The following is a 15,097-nucleotide window of genomic DNA, read 5'->3' as shown; positions in this document are numbered from 1 at the left end:
GGGGGATCAGCCCAGCTCCGTCGCCTTCAGTAGAACCCTGTCGATTTGCAGCAACTGGGGACCTGGCCCTAGGGACGTCCACACACATGGATGGGTAACACACCCTGGCTGGGAGACAGGGGCTTACCTGGCCCATCTCCAAAGGAACAGAGGCAACCGTCTTGGATGCTGATATTCCTGAACCTCCCCCTCCCCCTGCCCCCTCACTCCAAATGCTCCTCCCAGACATGACCTCCCAAGCACAGGCCGGCGCCGACTGGCCGACGCGTTAGAAGGCAGATCCTCGGCAGCCCTGCTTTCTGAAGCGGGTTCTTTGGACCATGATGGACGGGTGCTGCAGATCCCTTCAGTAGGTGGGGACATGGGGCTAGCAGGGGGCACTAATCTGGGCAGGGAAAGTCTTACCCCACAGATGGCTCATCGCTGCCTGTAGCCCATGAGCAGAAGCTACAGCTGCCCGCTCCCTGGGACCTCGTTCCCACCCAAGGGCTCCCAGTCGCCTTTCCCCTCCCGCCGCGTCCCCAAGTGAAGCACACAAGCGTGCCCACAGGACGGGACGCGCCACCCCCAGCGCGCGGGAAACAGACGAGAAACGCACATGAGTTCTCACTGGGTGTTCCAAGGCATGACTGACAGGTGAAGCTACAGAGTGGGAGGGGCTAAGGAGGCCCCGCCCCTGGTCCCTACAGTTTCCACGTGAACCTGGGCGGGGATCGGCATAGCAACAAGGAGCGACTAGGATGGGGGTTAGTTTCGGTTACATGGCGCCTACGTGGTGGAAAGTGATGCTGTTTCATAGGACACACCGGTGAGGACGTGAACACTGCGTAGCAATCACACAGACAGACCGTGGGGTTACTGTGACATTAGTGGAAGATGCCAGATATGAGATTAGGACATGAATGACGGGGGCGGGATGAGTCCTGTGAGAAAAACCACAATCTAGGCCCCATCTCCCAGGCCTGGCAAGTGAGACTCAGCCGGGGTTTGGGGAGTGGATTGGGGCTTTGCTGAGAGAGATCCTGGGCGCTCAGCTGGGCGCTGAGGCGGGAGGAAGAGGAGACGAGAGAGAGAATGAAGAGAAAGGGGGAAAAAAGTGGAATCGATTCACTTTTTTTCTTGACTGAGTCTGATTTTAGCACAATGGGGCCCTGGACCAGAACGTCTAGTGTGTGGCAGCAGGCTCCAGCCAGCCACATTCACACCCTGGCTTGCCGCGCACCGGCCCTGGGTCAGAGCAGCTCCGTTGGAGTGACACCAGGTTTTCATGTGGATTGCAGAAGCAGCTCCAAGCCCCAGCAGAGATCAAAGGCCCCATTGTGCCGGGTGCTGCACAGACACACAGCAAGAGACAGTCCCAGCCCCAAGGAGCTCACAATCGAAGCAGCCAAAGGGGAGGAGAAAGGAAGAATCACGTCCATTTTACAGATGGGGAACTGAGGCCCAGAGAGATTCCAAGGTCACCCAGGGGGTCTGGGGCAGAGCCAGGAAATGAACGCAGGGCTCCCAAATCCCAAGCCAGTTGCTTTAGTCACAAGGCCAGATTTACACTGGCTGAGAAGCTGCCCCCACTGAGTTCAGCGGAGTGACTCCTGATTTACTCCCATGTAAATGGGAGGAGAATCACCACTGAGAGGGAGATGAGTGGCAAGGAAAGGAGAGATGAAGACAGGAGGGATGCAGAGGGGAGAGGGCAGGAGATTAACCAGAGTGAGGCTCTTCCTCCTGGGGCCTGGAGAAGTCTCTAGCTCGGGGAACCGGTGTGCGTGGGGCCTGGCTGGGTGATCAGGCGCAGAGCCCAGAGGAGAGGAATGGAGGGGGACAAAGCCAAACAAGCGTCAGCGACAAAGGACCGCACAGAGCACGTGCAGTGCTGGATTCTTACAGGCAATCCGGGTGCGCCAGGCGTTCCAGGAAAACCTGGAGGGCCCTAAGGGAAGAAACAGTGAGATCACACCTTGGAAATCACATTCAGGAGGCTGACGGGGCTGGGCCTGGGGCTGGTGGGATGGGGCAGGGAAGCCAAGGGGCTGGGTTTTCCGACACCGGCTTGTTTCAGACTCTTGTTCCGAGCGGGATCTCTCCTCTTCTGGTCTCCGGAACAGCTCTGCAGACTCACCCATCCTTCACCATCAATGACACCTTCGCCCCCATCTAGAGAAGGCAGCTCTGTCCAGAAGCGCTTACGCCCCTCCACCCCTCACCGTGGCCTTAGGGCTGGCCTGGGATTCGCTGCTGGGTTGGCAGAACGCATGGCTACTCTGCCACGCTCAGCCATTCCCAGCCCAGGCTCTCGGGGGGGGGGGGGGGGAAATCCAGGCTTGCTAAAGTCAGTGGGGTCAGGATTTCAGCCTGGGATTTTCAGAGGGGCCGTAGAGCAGTAGTGAGTCCCCATCGCACAGCGATCTGTCATCCCAGGGCTCACCACCCCAACACAGGTGATGGCAACTCTGAGGGAGCGACAGATAACTCGTCTCTGAAGAGTGCTCACAGCCTGTTCAGCGCACAGCTGTCCCATACAGAGCAGGACGGGGCCAGGAAGGGGCAGCACCCTGCCCTACATACAAAGAGCAGGAGAACCCCAAGTCTACAGAGTATGCTCTCTACAAGGGTTACTTACAGTCGGTCCAGGGGGCCCTGGAGATCCTCTCATCCCTGGTGGGCCCTGCAAAGAGACCGGCCCAGAGTTAGATGCTTGAGACAGGAGCCGTAAAGCAGAGCATCACACCTGGCCATTGCAATGGGTGTGTGAGGTCAAGACGTAGCCCAGTGAGGAGCATGTATTACAGCTCCCCTCTGTGCCTGAGCCACAGAGATTGTGAGTCTGCTACAGCCGCCAGCTCACGCTTGTAAGTCAGGAGCTTCCCCAGTTCAATTCCCGTCGGGTGGAGACCCCAGCGACGGCCGTCACACGAGACAGGAAATACAGAACAGAGCAAAGAGGGAGACTGAACGGAGCCGGTTCCCACTGATCCAGAGCAGCAGAGTTCACCTCCGGGACCTGGAGGTCAGTGGGCTGGGGTTTTCAGGCCATGCTGCAAGACTTGCCCTGTGCCCCAGGCTCTCCCTGGGGGGATGCAGTGATGCTGGTGGGGGAGGGTACCTCAGGACCATGCCGTGGGGATGGAAATCTCAATCAATCGCTAGAAATGTCACCCATGAACCGCAGCTCTCAGGGGGCCAAAGCCGGGGAGTCGGAAACCCGCCATCCGGTGGAGCTGGCCCAAATGCTGGACGTACCTGTTCCCCCCTCTCTCCAGGTAAGCCCGGCATCCCCGGCAGCCCAGGCCCTCCAACACAGTCACCGTCGCTTTCCGCTTGGTCACCCTGGGCGGGAAGACAAGACCCATTTTAGGAGACGTATCTGATCAATCCCCCCTTCCCAGGCCATGAAACTCAGCAAGCCGCCCAGCTGAACCAAGCCAACGTGTTCCTGGCCGAGTGGAGGTTGGCCCCTGGAAAACCCTGTCTGCCCCAGCGGGCTGTAAAAGTGCCCCGGAGCCCCGCCATGCTCGGGAAACCGCTGTCCGAGGACCGTGGCTGCCCTTCATGTGCTCTGGGCAGGCGAGTCCCCCATGCTGCGCCCCTGCCAGTCCCAACGCCCTGTCATCCAGCAGGGTTTTCGGGTCACCGGGGAGCAGAGCAGAGCCTCCTCCCCAGGCCCCCTCACCTGTCCCATGAGCAGCTCCGAGTTCGCGGGGCTCTACTCACCCGGGGCTCCTCCGCTCTCGGGAACTGAGCGAAGCACTGAAAGAGGAAGAGACGCAGAGAGTTTATTCCTGCTGGGGTTTGCTCCACGTTCCCGCCTTGCCTGGGGAAGCAGCGCTGTGGGGCTGGCAGTGTCCCCGGTGGAGGCATGGAGAAAAGGGATCGGCATCTTCTGATCACCTAGAAGGGGGGCCCTGCCCAACCTTGGAGGATTGGGCCCATACAGCACAGACCCAGTTCCCACCATGCAGGGTAACCCCCTCCCCCAACACTCCCATTCCTTCAGAGACTTTGTGCCCCCAGCGATCTAGTGCCAAGCGAACCAAGGGTCGGCATCGGCGAGCACTGTTTGGCTTTCGTGCCCATGTTGCACTGGTGGCACAATGGGCAGTACCAGGGAGAACGGGGTGTGCAAGGGGCATGAACCAGGAGCTGCACAAGGCCGGGCGTAGGCGAGGAGGGACTGGGTGCAGGTGGGGACTATGCACCTAGGCATGTCCCTGCATTGGGCAGGTGTTTATCTGTGCAAGGGGGAGCTTAAGAACAACGTGCTGCTGTGGACAGGAGATGCGTGTGCACACGTGTGCGTGGGGCCGTGCCGCTGGGCGTGCGGAGCTGTGCGTCCACGGGGTGGGGCCGTTGTGCCAGTGGATGTGAGAGTGCTCAGGGGTGTAATGCACTCCGGGACAGTGCTGCCATGGGGGCGTGGAGCTTCCCCTGGGTTTGAGTCCCCCCGGACGGTGGCTAATTGCCAAGTACCCGCCGCAGGAGGTGGTGGTTGGGTACTCACCCGTGCGCAGTTGTCTATGCCGGGGGCACCGGGCATGCCCTGCTCGCCCTTCTCCCCTTTGACTCCGCTGGGCGTGTGGGAGCCAGTCTGCACCTGGGCACAATCCCCGCAGATGTTCTAGCGAGAGAGGGGGAGAGCAGGGATTACACGAGGTGGGATCTGCCCAGCTGGGACACGCTGGCTCAGTGCATTGTCATTGTTTGCACCACAATGGGGCCAACAGGGCCCAGCCGGAGATCGGGTCCCCACGCTGCTAGGCGCTGCACAGGCAGAGGGATACAACAGCCCCGCCCCAGGCAGCTTATGAAGATGGGATTGTGTCTCCCTCTAGTGGCCAGCCCAGGTGACTACAACAGCCTCCTACTGAGCGGATGCAGTCCCTGGATCAGAGCAGGCTCCCTCGGGCTCTGACAGGGCCCAGCGCCAGATGCTACAGGAGGGTAACCTGCTGCCTAGCCCCTGCGGCCACAGCTGCCTCTGCTCCTTGGCGCGCTTACCTTGAGCACCTCGATGTTCCTCTCAGCTACGACAGAGAGCGGCCCCTGCAAAGACACACACAGAAAGAGAGGGCAGCCCCCTGGAAAACGGTCCTTATCGCCGGAGGCTCATCTTGCTCAGGGCGACCGCCAAAGCAGTGAAAAGCATGATGGGTAACAGGCTGTACGTTAACATGTGCTTTGCCTGGGAGGACTTAGGCGCTTGGGAAATAACTCGGCAAGAGCTACCGGCGGAAGAGCGCTAAGCACACACCTGGGGCAGACGGAGACACGGACACATCAGCTCCTATACCTACCACATCTCCTGCTGGCCCAGGCAGTCCTGGCAAACCATTGTGTCCTGGGATGCCCTAAAGCCAAGGAGAGAGCTTGAATATTCAAATCCTTCTGCACAGCCTTCTCCTGACACCCTGCTGCCTTCTCCCACGCTCGCATTCTCTCTCTTCTTTCCCCTCCACCTAGCGCTGCTCTTGTAAGGTTCTGGGGCCCAAACTTGGTTCTGCCTTAAAGGTGCTCTGATCCGATACCACTAACACTCAGCTCTTTGCATCTGTAGATCTCAAAGAGCTTTACCAAGGAAGGGTGGTGTCATTCGCCTTGTTTTTACAGATGGGGAAACTGAGGCACAGAAAAGAGAAAGTGATGTGGCCCAGCAGCAGGGCTGGGAATAGAACCCAGGTCTCCTAAGTCCCCGCCCAGGGCTCTAGACTCACTGCGGAGGGGGGGAGTTTTTCAGGAACTAACAATTCTGGGGCAAAAGGGTTTTATTATTATTACAGACAGTTCTAAAGTGCCCATCACTGAAGCCTCAGGGCCCCGCTGAGGCAAAACCCTCACTGACTGTAGTGGGATTGGTGCCTGAGTAGGGACTGAAAGCTGCGGCACTGGGGTCGGTTTTTAAATGTACCATTTCACGGGCAATAAATAATACTCTTTTTTGGTGGGACCTACAGAATTGTTTGGTGCTTCCCCCCCCCGCTGGCTAGGCCGCAGAACTGCACTAAGATGCTGTTCCCTGAGCTGGACTCATGCCGGTAGCACCGACACAGACGTTTAGGCAAGACAACGGTGCTACGTGAACGGCTGGGGATCCCGCGTCGATCGCAGCACCAGTCCAAGGGACAGGGAATAGTCTCTCACGCTGAAGACGGCCAGGTCTCCCTTAGGCTGGGAGGCTGTGAAATACCAGTCGCCAGATGGTTACAGGGACTCAGCTCTCCTCTGAGTTGGGTGAAGGTTACCTTGGGCCTCTCTGGGTTGGCTCAGCCGGGCAGGCCAGCCATCGGCCCCGCACACGGGCATTACTTTTAACCACTGACAATGAAACGTCCTGTAAAGGCGCGGCGAGCAGCTCTAGCTGGAGAGCGCTCGGCCAGATTGGCTAACAAGCCTCGGTGTGGGGAGGGGGCCGTTAGTGTTCCCTGGCGCCCGCCAAGGCAGGGGTCCCGGAGAGAGACGAGGGGGTTAGGAATAGCCCAAAGGGGCTGGCGGCAGGGTTACGGGACGCCCTGCTGGCTGCTCATGCCCTGATCAGAGCAGCTGGGCTCCCCGAGAGTCTGGGGGTGACGAGATCATGCACACACGGCCAGGCCTGCTCCCGCCGCAGGCAACTCAAGCTTCACCATCGGCCCCCAAGGGAGCAGGATCGGGGCCTCAACTTGCTCCCAGCCGTGTCCTGCAATAGAGAGCCCACCCCACTCCCGTCTCCCTCACTCACCTGTCTCCCCGGAGCTCCTGGGGGGCCTGGCGGTCCTGGGACACCTGGGGGACCCTGCAACATCCCAAAACAAACAGAGAGAGGGGCCGTTAGGACAGTGCTGGGGGAGTGGCTGGGAGTGGGCGCAGGCGGACCCAGGCTGCCGCGCGGACAGAGAGGAAAGCGCACACACCTGCGGGCCAGGCTGAGGCTGCCAGGACGTCCCGATCCACAGTCCTGGGGCTCCCTGCGAGTCCAAGAGAAGGGGAGAGCGTTTAGCGAAGGCGAAGCAGAGCCCAGGGCGCAGGTGTCACAGCTCCACCTGCCCAGCCACCGAGGCAGGAAAGCAGCTGGGCGGCGGGGAAGGGCAGCGCAGGATGTGGGGACATGTGGCCTGCCCTAGACCATCACCCAGCTGGAGAAGGAGGCCAGGAATAGGCAGACTCAGGGCTTACCGGCATCCCCGAGTAGTTGGGGTCCACGCGGGGGCCAGGCTGGCAGGTGCATTCGCCGGGGTCTCCCTGAAAACACAAGAACAATCAGAACTGGGAGCCCCCTGGCTGGGGGCCAGCGGGGAGCAGGGCGGTCAGAGCTGGGAGCCCCCTGGCTGGGGGCCAGCAGGGAGCAGGGCGGTCAGAGCTGGGAGCCCCCTGGCTGGGGGCCAGCGGGGGGCAGGGCGGTCAGAGCTGGGAGCCCCCTGGCTGGGGGCAGCGGGGGGCAGGGCGGTCAGAGCTGAGAGCCCCCTGGCTGAGGGCCAGCGGGGGGCAGGGCGGTCAGAGCTGGGAGCCCCCTGGCTGGGGGCCAGCGGGGGGCAGGGCGGTCAGAGCTGGGAGCCCCCTGGCTGGGGGCAGCGGGGGGCAGGGCGGTCAGAGCTGGGAGCCCCCTGGCTGAGGGCCAGCGGGGGGCAGGGCGGTCAGAGCTGGGAGACCCCTTGCTGGGGGCCAGCGGGGGGCAGGGCAGTCAGAGCTGGGAGCCCCCCGGTTGAGTCACAAGGGACTGGGCTGTGGGCACACAGTGACACCTTACTGCTTGGTCTCTGCATAGTCGGCATGGCAGGGAGGGGACATCCCTACCCCGAAGAGCAAGGGGAAGAGTGCCGGGGGCAGGAGGAACCCCTCATCCGTGGCTTAGCTGCAAGACCAAGCGCCCAGCAGCGAGTGGACGCTGCAGGCGGGGACGCGGGTGCCAATCGGCTGCAGCCTCTGCCACGGGCTGTGGGCACAGGCTCAGCCACAAGGGAGGTGACGGGGCCCAGACAGCAATCAGGGATGGAGAGGAAACCAGCTCACCTTCTCACCCCGCGCCCCCTTTTCTCCCTGCAGGGAAGAAGCCGAGAGAAACGTGTTAGAGGCCAACGTCAAATGGGTCAAGAGCAAGAGATCGTGTCACAGGTTCTGTCTGGGTCCCGGAACCAGAACTGGAGACGTGCTGGGCAGGGTCTGCATACACCCATTCAGCCTGGGAACAGCTCTTCACTTCTGCCATGCTCGTGCCCCTACATCCACTGTTCACCAACCATCGTGCAAACAAGTCTGCGTTGGTATGAGCGGCTGGGGAACGCCTGCTCTTCGCACAAATACCCAAATTTACAAAAGCATCTGCTTTTGGCCTGTCTCCTGTTCCAAAACGTCCAGTCCTCCAATCAGAAACAATACCATGTGGCTTAGGCGACCATTCACACACCAGCACTAACCTGCCGTGAACAGGTGGCATGAGCAGTGGCGGCTCCAGGCACCAGAGCAGCAAGCGCGTGCCTGGGGCGGCAAACTGCGGGGGGCACCCTGCCGGTCCCTGCGAGGGCGGCAGGCAGGCTGCCTTCGGCGGCGTGCCTGCGGGAGGTCCACTGGTCCTGCGGATTTGGCGGCAATTCGGCAGCGGGTACGCCGAAGCCGCGGGACCGGGGACCTCCTGCAGGCACGCCACCGAAGGCAGCCTGCCTGCCATGCTTGTGCGGCAAAAAAGCTAGAGCCGCCCCTGGGCATGAGCCAGTGACAAAGGAACCAACGACTGGGAATACATCTGAAGTGGATGTTTTACCCATGAAAGCTTATGCCCAAATAAATCTGTTAGTCTTTAAGGTGCCATCGGACTCCTTGTTGTTTCTTTAACAACTGGGAATAGCCTTTGTTCCAGTCCAGCTCTGCTTGCGGGCCGGAGAAAGGGCTCCATTCATCTCCTAGATTACTCCCAATAGATAGCTCCCCCAGCTCGGAGCAGAACCCGGACAGCTGGAGGGAATGAGCGTAACAGCTGTTGGACTTCAATAGCTGAAAGGACCACAGCCAAGACAGGAATCATCTCCGGAAAATTCCACCTCTATTACTACCCACGCCGGAGAGGACTCAGAGGGAAAGTCTCTAACCCTCATACCCCCTCATCGCTACTTCCAGCTTGTCTCCTTCTGGGCTTCAACCTGTCTAGGGCACCTGCCAGCCAAGTATCTCAACCCGCTTTACAAGGGACAGTAACGTACTAGTATCATCCCCATCCTATAGGCAGGGAGGCAACGATCACATACCCTAGGCCTGAGCCGAAGCTCATGGACATCAATGGAAAGGTTCCCGTGGAGAAGTGGAGAACAGAACCCCGGTCCCCCTGCCTCCCAGACCCGTGTCCCCTGCCCCCTCAATGGGCTAATCCCAAGCAGCAAAGATAGGGCATTCTGCCTCACTTTCTCCTGGTCAGTTTCCCTTCCTGGTTCTGCTCTGGGGGGGATTCCAGCCCCGCGGGGGAGGAGGGGTAAAACAAGAGGGAAAATACCTGGTTTCACCAAACGAATGAACATTTCTGTTCATATCCAAAGGTTATTTTTCTCCCCTTCTACTTAAATCTAGATTTTGGAAGCCTAACAAGAATACTTTGGCAGTGTCCCTTTCACAGCCCCCAAGGCATGCTGGATCAGTTCCCAGGGAAATCCAGAGATGCCTGGTGTGGGGGTTGAGCTTTCCTGGGGACCCCTCTTTTGTCACTTTCCCTGGAGGCGGGGGTGTTGCTGAAGGGAGGTTCTCCGGACCAATCTTCTTTCTATATGGCTTAGGTCCTTATCTGCCCCCCGAAGCACAGCATCTGAGCGCCTCACCATCTTTACCATATTTACCCTCACAACAGCCCTGTTATCCCCTCTGCAGAGATGGGAAACTGAGGCACAGAGCCAGTAGCCGGAGCCGGATTGCCAGAGCACCAGTTCCTGGGGAGGAGAGCTGGTCCAGCGGGGAAACACATGGATGGACCCATCCCTCCCACCATCAAAAAATCCTTCTCTTTCAGCAAATAAGGCCCCGGTGGGCTGCGGGCGACGTGATGGGTGAGGGTGATGGACACCAAGGTGATGGAGGTGACATGGAGAGAGAATGGGCTAACGCCATTACCTCGTTTAACAAGGTATCCGTCCACTTCTCTGTCACCGGGGTCGAATCAGAGACAGGGAGCCCTCAGGGCGAGGGGAGGAGCTTGCCCCCGCCTCTCCCGACATGGAGGCCGCCTGCATCAAAGCGCAAAACACTGTCAAAGACGCGGCCCTTCCCAACGGGCCGGATCCTCGGCCGGCGTGAATCGGCGCCTCTCCAGCACGGCCAGCGGAGCCTGGCCCATTCGCGCCGGCCCAGGAGCTGGCCCAGTGGCTCTAGCGGCGTCACCAGGCCCGACGTTCCGAGGCGGCACCGTCACGCCACGACAGCACCGGTGCCCGGGGGATGCCATGTGGCAGCGTCGCCAGGGAAGGCCGCGTGGGGTGAGGCCTGTCAGCGGGGGAGCGGGAGCACAGACAGTCTGCTGTTGCTGCTGCACTGCCTGGTCTCAAGGGATCGAGCAGCCCGATTCTAGCCTGATGGTTTCGAGAACACCCTCCAGCAGACGCAGGGCCGCATCTTACGTACCGTCAGCCCGTTGGATCCAGGCACCCCTGGCATTCCCCGCTGCCCTTCGCGGCCCTAGGGGGAGAGCAAAACAGCAGAGATGTGAGGCAGGCGAAGCACCACCCCGGCTTTACAGATGGGGAAACCGAGGCACGGAGCAACTTGGCCACCTTCCTAGTATTGCCCGACAGATCAGGGAACAGAACCCAGGAGTCCTGCCTCCCCCGCCCCTGCTCTGACTAGCAGATGCATTCTGGTGAAGGAAGCTCCTTAATACAAGGCACTGAGGGTCCATAACCAGGTGCAGGACTACGAGTGGCATCGATCCTGCCTGTGTACTGGCACTGCACGGACTGCATGCACCAGGGCTCTGTTGTAGGGTCAGTAGCCGCCCCGGCTGTGACTCTTCCATCCAGGCTAGGACTTAGGGAGCCCCCGGGCCGTGACACCAGCCAGCTCAGGCTGGGCCAGTTGGTCTGGAGCCCCGGGGACAACCACGGCATCTGCCAGTGTCCAGCAGCCCCGAGAGCGGATCCCCTTTCTAATGCTTACAGCCAGGTCTGGTCTCTTCTCGCCCGGCACCGAGAGGCCTCGGGTGGTAGCACTGTCCAGCGGGAGGATCTAAGCCCCGCACTGAGCTAGGAGCCTGGAGAGGATTATGATGGGCTGCTCCCTTTCCTCTCCCACCCTCCACCCAAGCAGCCAGACTCTGTGGTCCGCAGGCACCACGACACCTGAGGCTCGCTGGCTGGCAGCCCAGCAGCAGGGGCTAGGCGGAGGGCTGTGCGCAAGGGGGCGATTGCTCCGGGTAACACGCTGAGGAGGGCGAGGTCCTTGCACCCCCAGGAAGCGACTGTAACATCGCTGAAGCCGCAGAGCTAACGGGGTCCAGCGCTGAGGCAGGTACAAAGTACTTACCGGTGGCCCAGTGATGCTCATCCCTGGAGGTCCGGGAGGACCCTCCACCCCTTTAAGGCCAGGGGATCCCTGCAGGAAAAGAAAAGTCACATCTGGGCCAGCCCCAGGGGGGGGGGGGAATCTGCTCCTACTACAGGGACGGGGTGGAGTCCTCATGGGTCCGTGGCTCAAGACCACAGAGTGAAGGTGTGGCTCAGCCCCCTGGGGTCTCCTGGCTTTGACCACTAAGCCACACAGCCCCCTGCCCTTTCCCTGCATCTCCCAGGGCAGTCTCCACTGCGGGGGAAGCACCCAGCCGCCGCAGCTGGTCCTTCCTGGAACAGAGCATGGGGCCATAAAGGCACAAGCTGGCCTGGACAGCCGCCAGCAACAACCCTCGGGGCCGGAGATGGCCCACGGTGCCGCAGGACGCCAGGGCCAGATCCCAAGTGCCCGGCTCTGGGGTCTGAGCGTGCCATGCACAGAGCTCTGGGGGAGGCATCGTGCCAGGAGCTCCCCAGCGGATGCTCTCACCCCAGTAGGAGTTAGATTGTCCCCCTGCTTCTGTGTCACCGTTGCCCTCCCACTTCCATCCATAGAGCAGCCACGTGGGCTCCCCGCTGGGAAGGAGCCTCATTCCCTTGCTCTGAGATCATTGTGTTCCTGAGTGCCTACGACCCCGGGGGAATCCGCAGGCAGCACGGCTGGCCCTGCAGGGCAACGATGACTGGCCAGCACTAGCCAGTGAGATGCATCATGTCCTGTGTCCTGCGCAGACCCGGGGCTAGCCCAGCAGGGTGGTGCAGCAGGGCTGGACTGCAGAGCCTTGGCAGAGCTGGAAGGGGGCGTGGCAAGGCTGGAAAAGCAGGAGCAGCATGATCCCAATGGCCAGCCTCGCCGGCGGCTCCTCGGACTGGAGGTAGCCAGCACACACGTCCCCCGCTGGTCCCCAGCCACCCCAGGTAGGGAGCGTGACCTTCCCCCCGATGTGTACACAAAAGCCCTCTCGGAGGCATGGGGCCGCAGCAGAGTTGCAGTACCAGGGCCTTCCGGCTGGGGGCAGCAGGGGGCAAATAATACGGACACAGCCCCAGCCCCGAAACTCCCCCGGCCCGTTCCCAACAGGGCCTGGAGCTGGACTCCAGCAATGCTGCAGCCGTCCGGCAGGATCCCCGGGCAAGTCCTGGCTTATCCTGCACGCTAAACCCCAGCTACACCATTGTGTCTGGCCACGCTGCCACCCGCTGGAGCCTCCTGCCCCGTGGCTTTGCCCGGCGCCATTCAGTAGCCACGCATGGAGGATATTGGTGTTAACGGCTGCAGCCTGCACGGTTAACAGCCGGAGCGGGGCTGGCTGGGGGCCAGATCACCGTCAGGCAGCGCTGCCGGCAGGATGGGCTTCACAGGCAGGGAACCCCTGGCTGGAGCCCCGTCACCTTGCCCAACAGACAACAGCTCCCGGCCGGGGATCTGTTACTGCCAGACTGCAAAACAAATCCCGCAGTCACCCACGGGTGCCAGGGGAGGGCTCAGTGCCAGGCTGGGGGTGCTCACCTTGGTGCCTTTCTCTCCCACGGCGCCCACCGGCCCTCGAGGTCCAGGGTGTCCCTGGGGGGGCGAAAGACAACAATCAGCAACTCCCTTCGCTTTCCCTGCTTGAGCCACGCTCCAGAGCGCCTGACGCCACCCGCTTTAGGAGGAGAGTCGTTGGCTGCCTCTAGTGGCTGGTCCGGGTCATAGGTTAAGGAGTCTACTACTGCTGCCCGCTAACAGGGACTTGCAAAGACGACAAGAGTTCAGCTGCCGTCTCCCACTGGGATTTGACGTGACATGGGTTCCCAAGGGCATCATCTCAGGCGAGCCCGTTAGCTGGAGCAGTAGTAGACTCGTTGACCTAGTACATGGCCCAGCCTCGGGTCTTACCTCATGCAGGAGAGGCTCACGCTGTTAGATGCGAAGGGGCCTGGTTCAAACCTTGCTAATGGCCCAAGCAGGGTGAGTTTGAGCTTCCTCAGGCAGATGTCAGTCGGGGCTGAGGGAAGAGCTCAGGACTCGGCCCAGCACATGGGACCCTCAGGCCCCCTCCCCTCTTGAGGGGCAGCATGTTCCTGGAATGGCTGGGCCCCAGCTCCGGGTTCCTCCAGCGACCCAGCATGTCTCCAAGCGAGCATGACGCTGAGAACATCACATTGGGTAGCGAGTTGTGTGGCACCATGTGCACCACAATGCTGGGAGACACTATTGTGCGTCGCACGAGTGGTCCAGACTGGCATTGTGCAGTGGAGTGGCATGCAGAGTAACACAGCACCGTGTGACGCTTCCACACCACTGCCCGTGCTGCACAGTGTAACCTGTAGCAGCATTGTGACGTTACACAGAGTAGTGTTGTGTAACCTTGGCGACCACAACGTCCTATCCAACAACAGGTAACACAGCGCGGTGTGATACTATGCAATGCAGGGCTGTGTCTGGCCTTGTGGAACCATGCATGGCGTAACGCTGCATACCAATGTTGTGTGACACCGCACAGCCTCACCACTCATTGGCACGCCGCGCCCCAGCGTGGCAGGGAGAAGGTTCGATAATATATGGGTCATATTGGGAAATTGGCCCCTTTTCAGGATGTATAAACGCTCAGCGGTGACAAAGCATATCTCAATTATATGACATGCCAGGCAGGATATACGGGGCCACTCCAGGGACCTGAAACGGCAGCAAAACTCTCAGCCTTGGTCATATTTTTAAGTGTCTGCACAATACGGTTTATGCTGCACGTAACAAATCTTCTTCCCAGCCACCCAACGGGCCCTGGACTCCTCTCCCTTTGCAAGGGAGGTTGGTCCTTTGAAAGGGATACTGGATGGAGGAGAAGTCTGCACCCTCCATGCCCCCCACCCATGGAGGGACGGGCAGGGGCCTATTTGTCTTGTCAGGATGCTGGATGGGGAGGAATGAAGGCATACTCACAGTAGTCCCGGGCAGGCCTGTCTCCCCAGGCTCCCCCTAAAAGACAGGGAGAATTGGTTGAATCTCACTCTAGCAGTTGGTTCCAGCACGAAGATGGAGGCGCCAGTGGAGGTGCCCATCAGAAAATGGGGGGGGATGGCAAGATGCCACCCTCCCCGCTCCCTTCACAGGGCAGACGTTATTCGAGCCTGATACTTGACTCTCAACTCTTGTCTTTCCACTCAGGGTTATCCCTGATTCAGGCCACTGGCCTCAGCTGTGTTGGCATCTCCTCTGCCCACCTCACCCCCAAATGCTTCCCCAGGTTCAATGATGCGGTGCAGCAGCAGAAGCAGAGGGAAACCCAGAGCTCCAGGCGACCTTCCCAGCAAACGCCTGGGACGGGATGAGGCTCTTCTGCAAGGGTTGGGGGGGGGGGCTGCAGAGAAGGGCTGCCCACAGATCGAGAGGGGGCAGGCGAGCAGGGACCTGCGCTGCCTGCATAGAGCGCTCCAGGAGGAGAGAGACACAGAGGAGCCCGGCCAGCGTGAGCCGCAGGGAGGTGGGTGGGTTTCGATCCAAGCAGGCAGATTAGAAGCGGATCCTGCCATGCATAGGGAGACCCTGGCACTGTCCGAGGAGGAAAGTAATACCAGCCGAGCTCTGCTGGGCCACGGGAGGTGGGCAGCCATGCTCGCTCGGGGGATGC

At 60.6% G+C, this 15,097-nt stretch overlaps 1 protein-coding gene across 3 annotated transcripts in view; it reads right to left on the bottom strand.

Moving 5' to 3' along the window:
- COL16A1 (collagen type XVI alpha 1 chain) overlaps nt 1–15,097 on the bottom strand; it is an 87,892-nt gene that overhangs the window by 18,016 nt on the left and 54,779 nt on the right. Inside the window, exons 36-50 of one of the 3 annotated variants that reach the window (XM_054012002.1) lie at nt 14,410–14,445; nt 12,997–13,050; nt 11,464–11,532; nt 10,567–10,620; nt 7,981–8,007; nt 7,147–7,212; nt 6,885–6,938; nt 6,713–6,766; nt 5,292–5,345; nt 4,996–5,040; nt 4,499–4,615; nt 3,712–3,747; nt 3,241–3,327; nt 2,621–2,665; nt 1,886–1,930 (exon numbers count right to left, since the gene is read on the bottom strand). In XM_054012002.1, coding sequence (XP_053867977.1) covers nt 1,886–1,930; nt 2,621–2,665; nt 3,241–3,327; nt 3,712–3,747; nt 4,499–4,615; nt 4,996–5,040; nt 5,292–5,345; nt 6,713–6,766; nt 6,885–6,938; nt 7,147–7,212; nt 7,981–8,007; nt 10,567–10,620; nt 11,464–11,532; nt 12,997–13,050; nt 14,410–14,445 — 843 coding nt within the window. The remainder of the gene's footprint in view (nt 1–1,885; nt 1,931–2,620; nt 2,666–3,240; nt 3,328–3,711; nt 3,748–4,498; nt 4,616–4,995; nt 5,041–5,291; nt 5,346–6,712; nt 6,767–6,884; nt 6,939–7,146; nt 7,213–7,980; nt 8,008–10,566; nt 10,621–11,463; nt 11,533–12,996; nt 13,051–14,409; nt 14,446–15,097) is intronic. The other 2 variants (XM_054012003.1, XM_054012004.1) reach the window with 2 other exon arrangements.

The sequence above is a fragment of the Malaclemys terrapin genome, chromosome 22 (genome assembly GCF_027887155.1).
Source record: "Malaclemys terrapin pileata isolate rMalTer1 chromosome 22, rMalTer1.hap1, whole genome shotgun sequence".
In the NCBI taxonomy this organism is placed as follows: Eukaryota; Metazoa; Chordata; order Testudines; family Emydidae; genus Malaclemys; species Malaclemys terrapin.
This window is presented reverse-complemented; position numbering and strand designations above follow the sequence as displayed.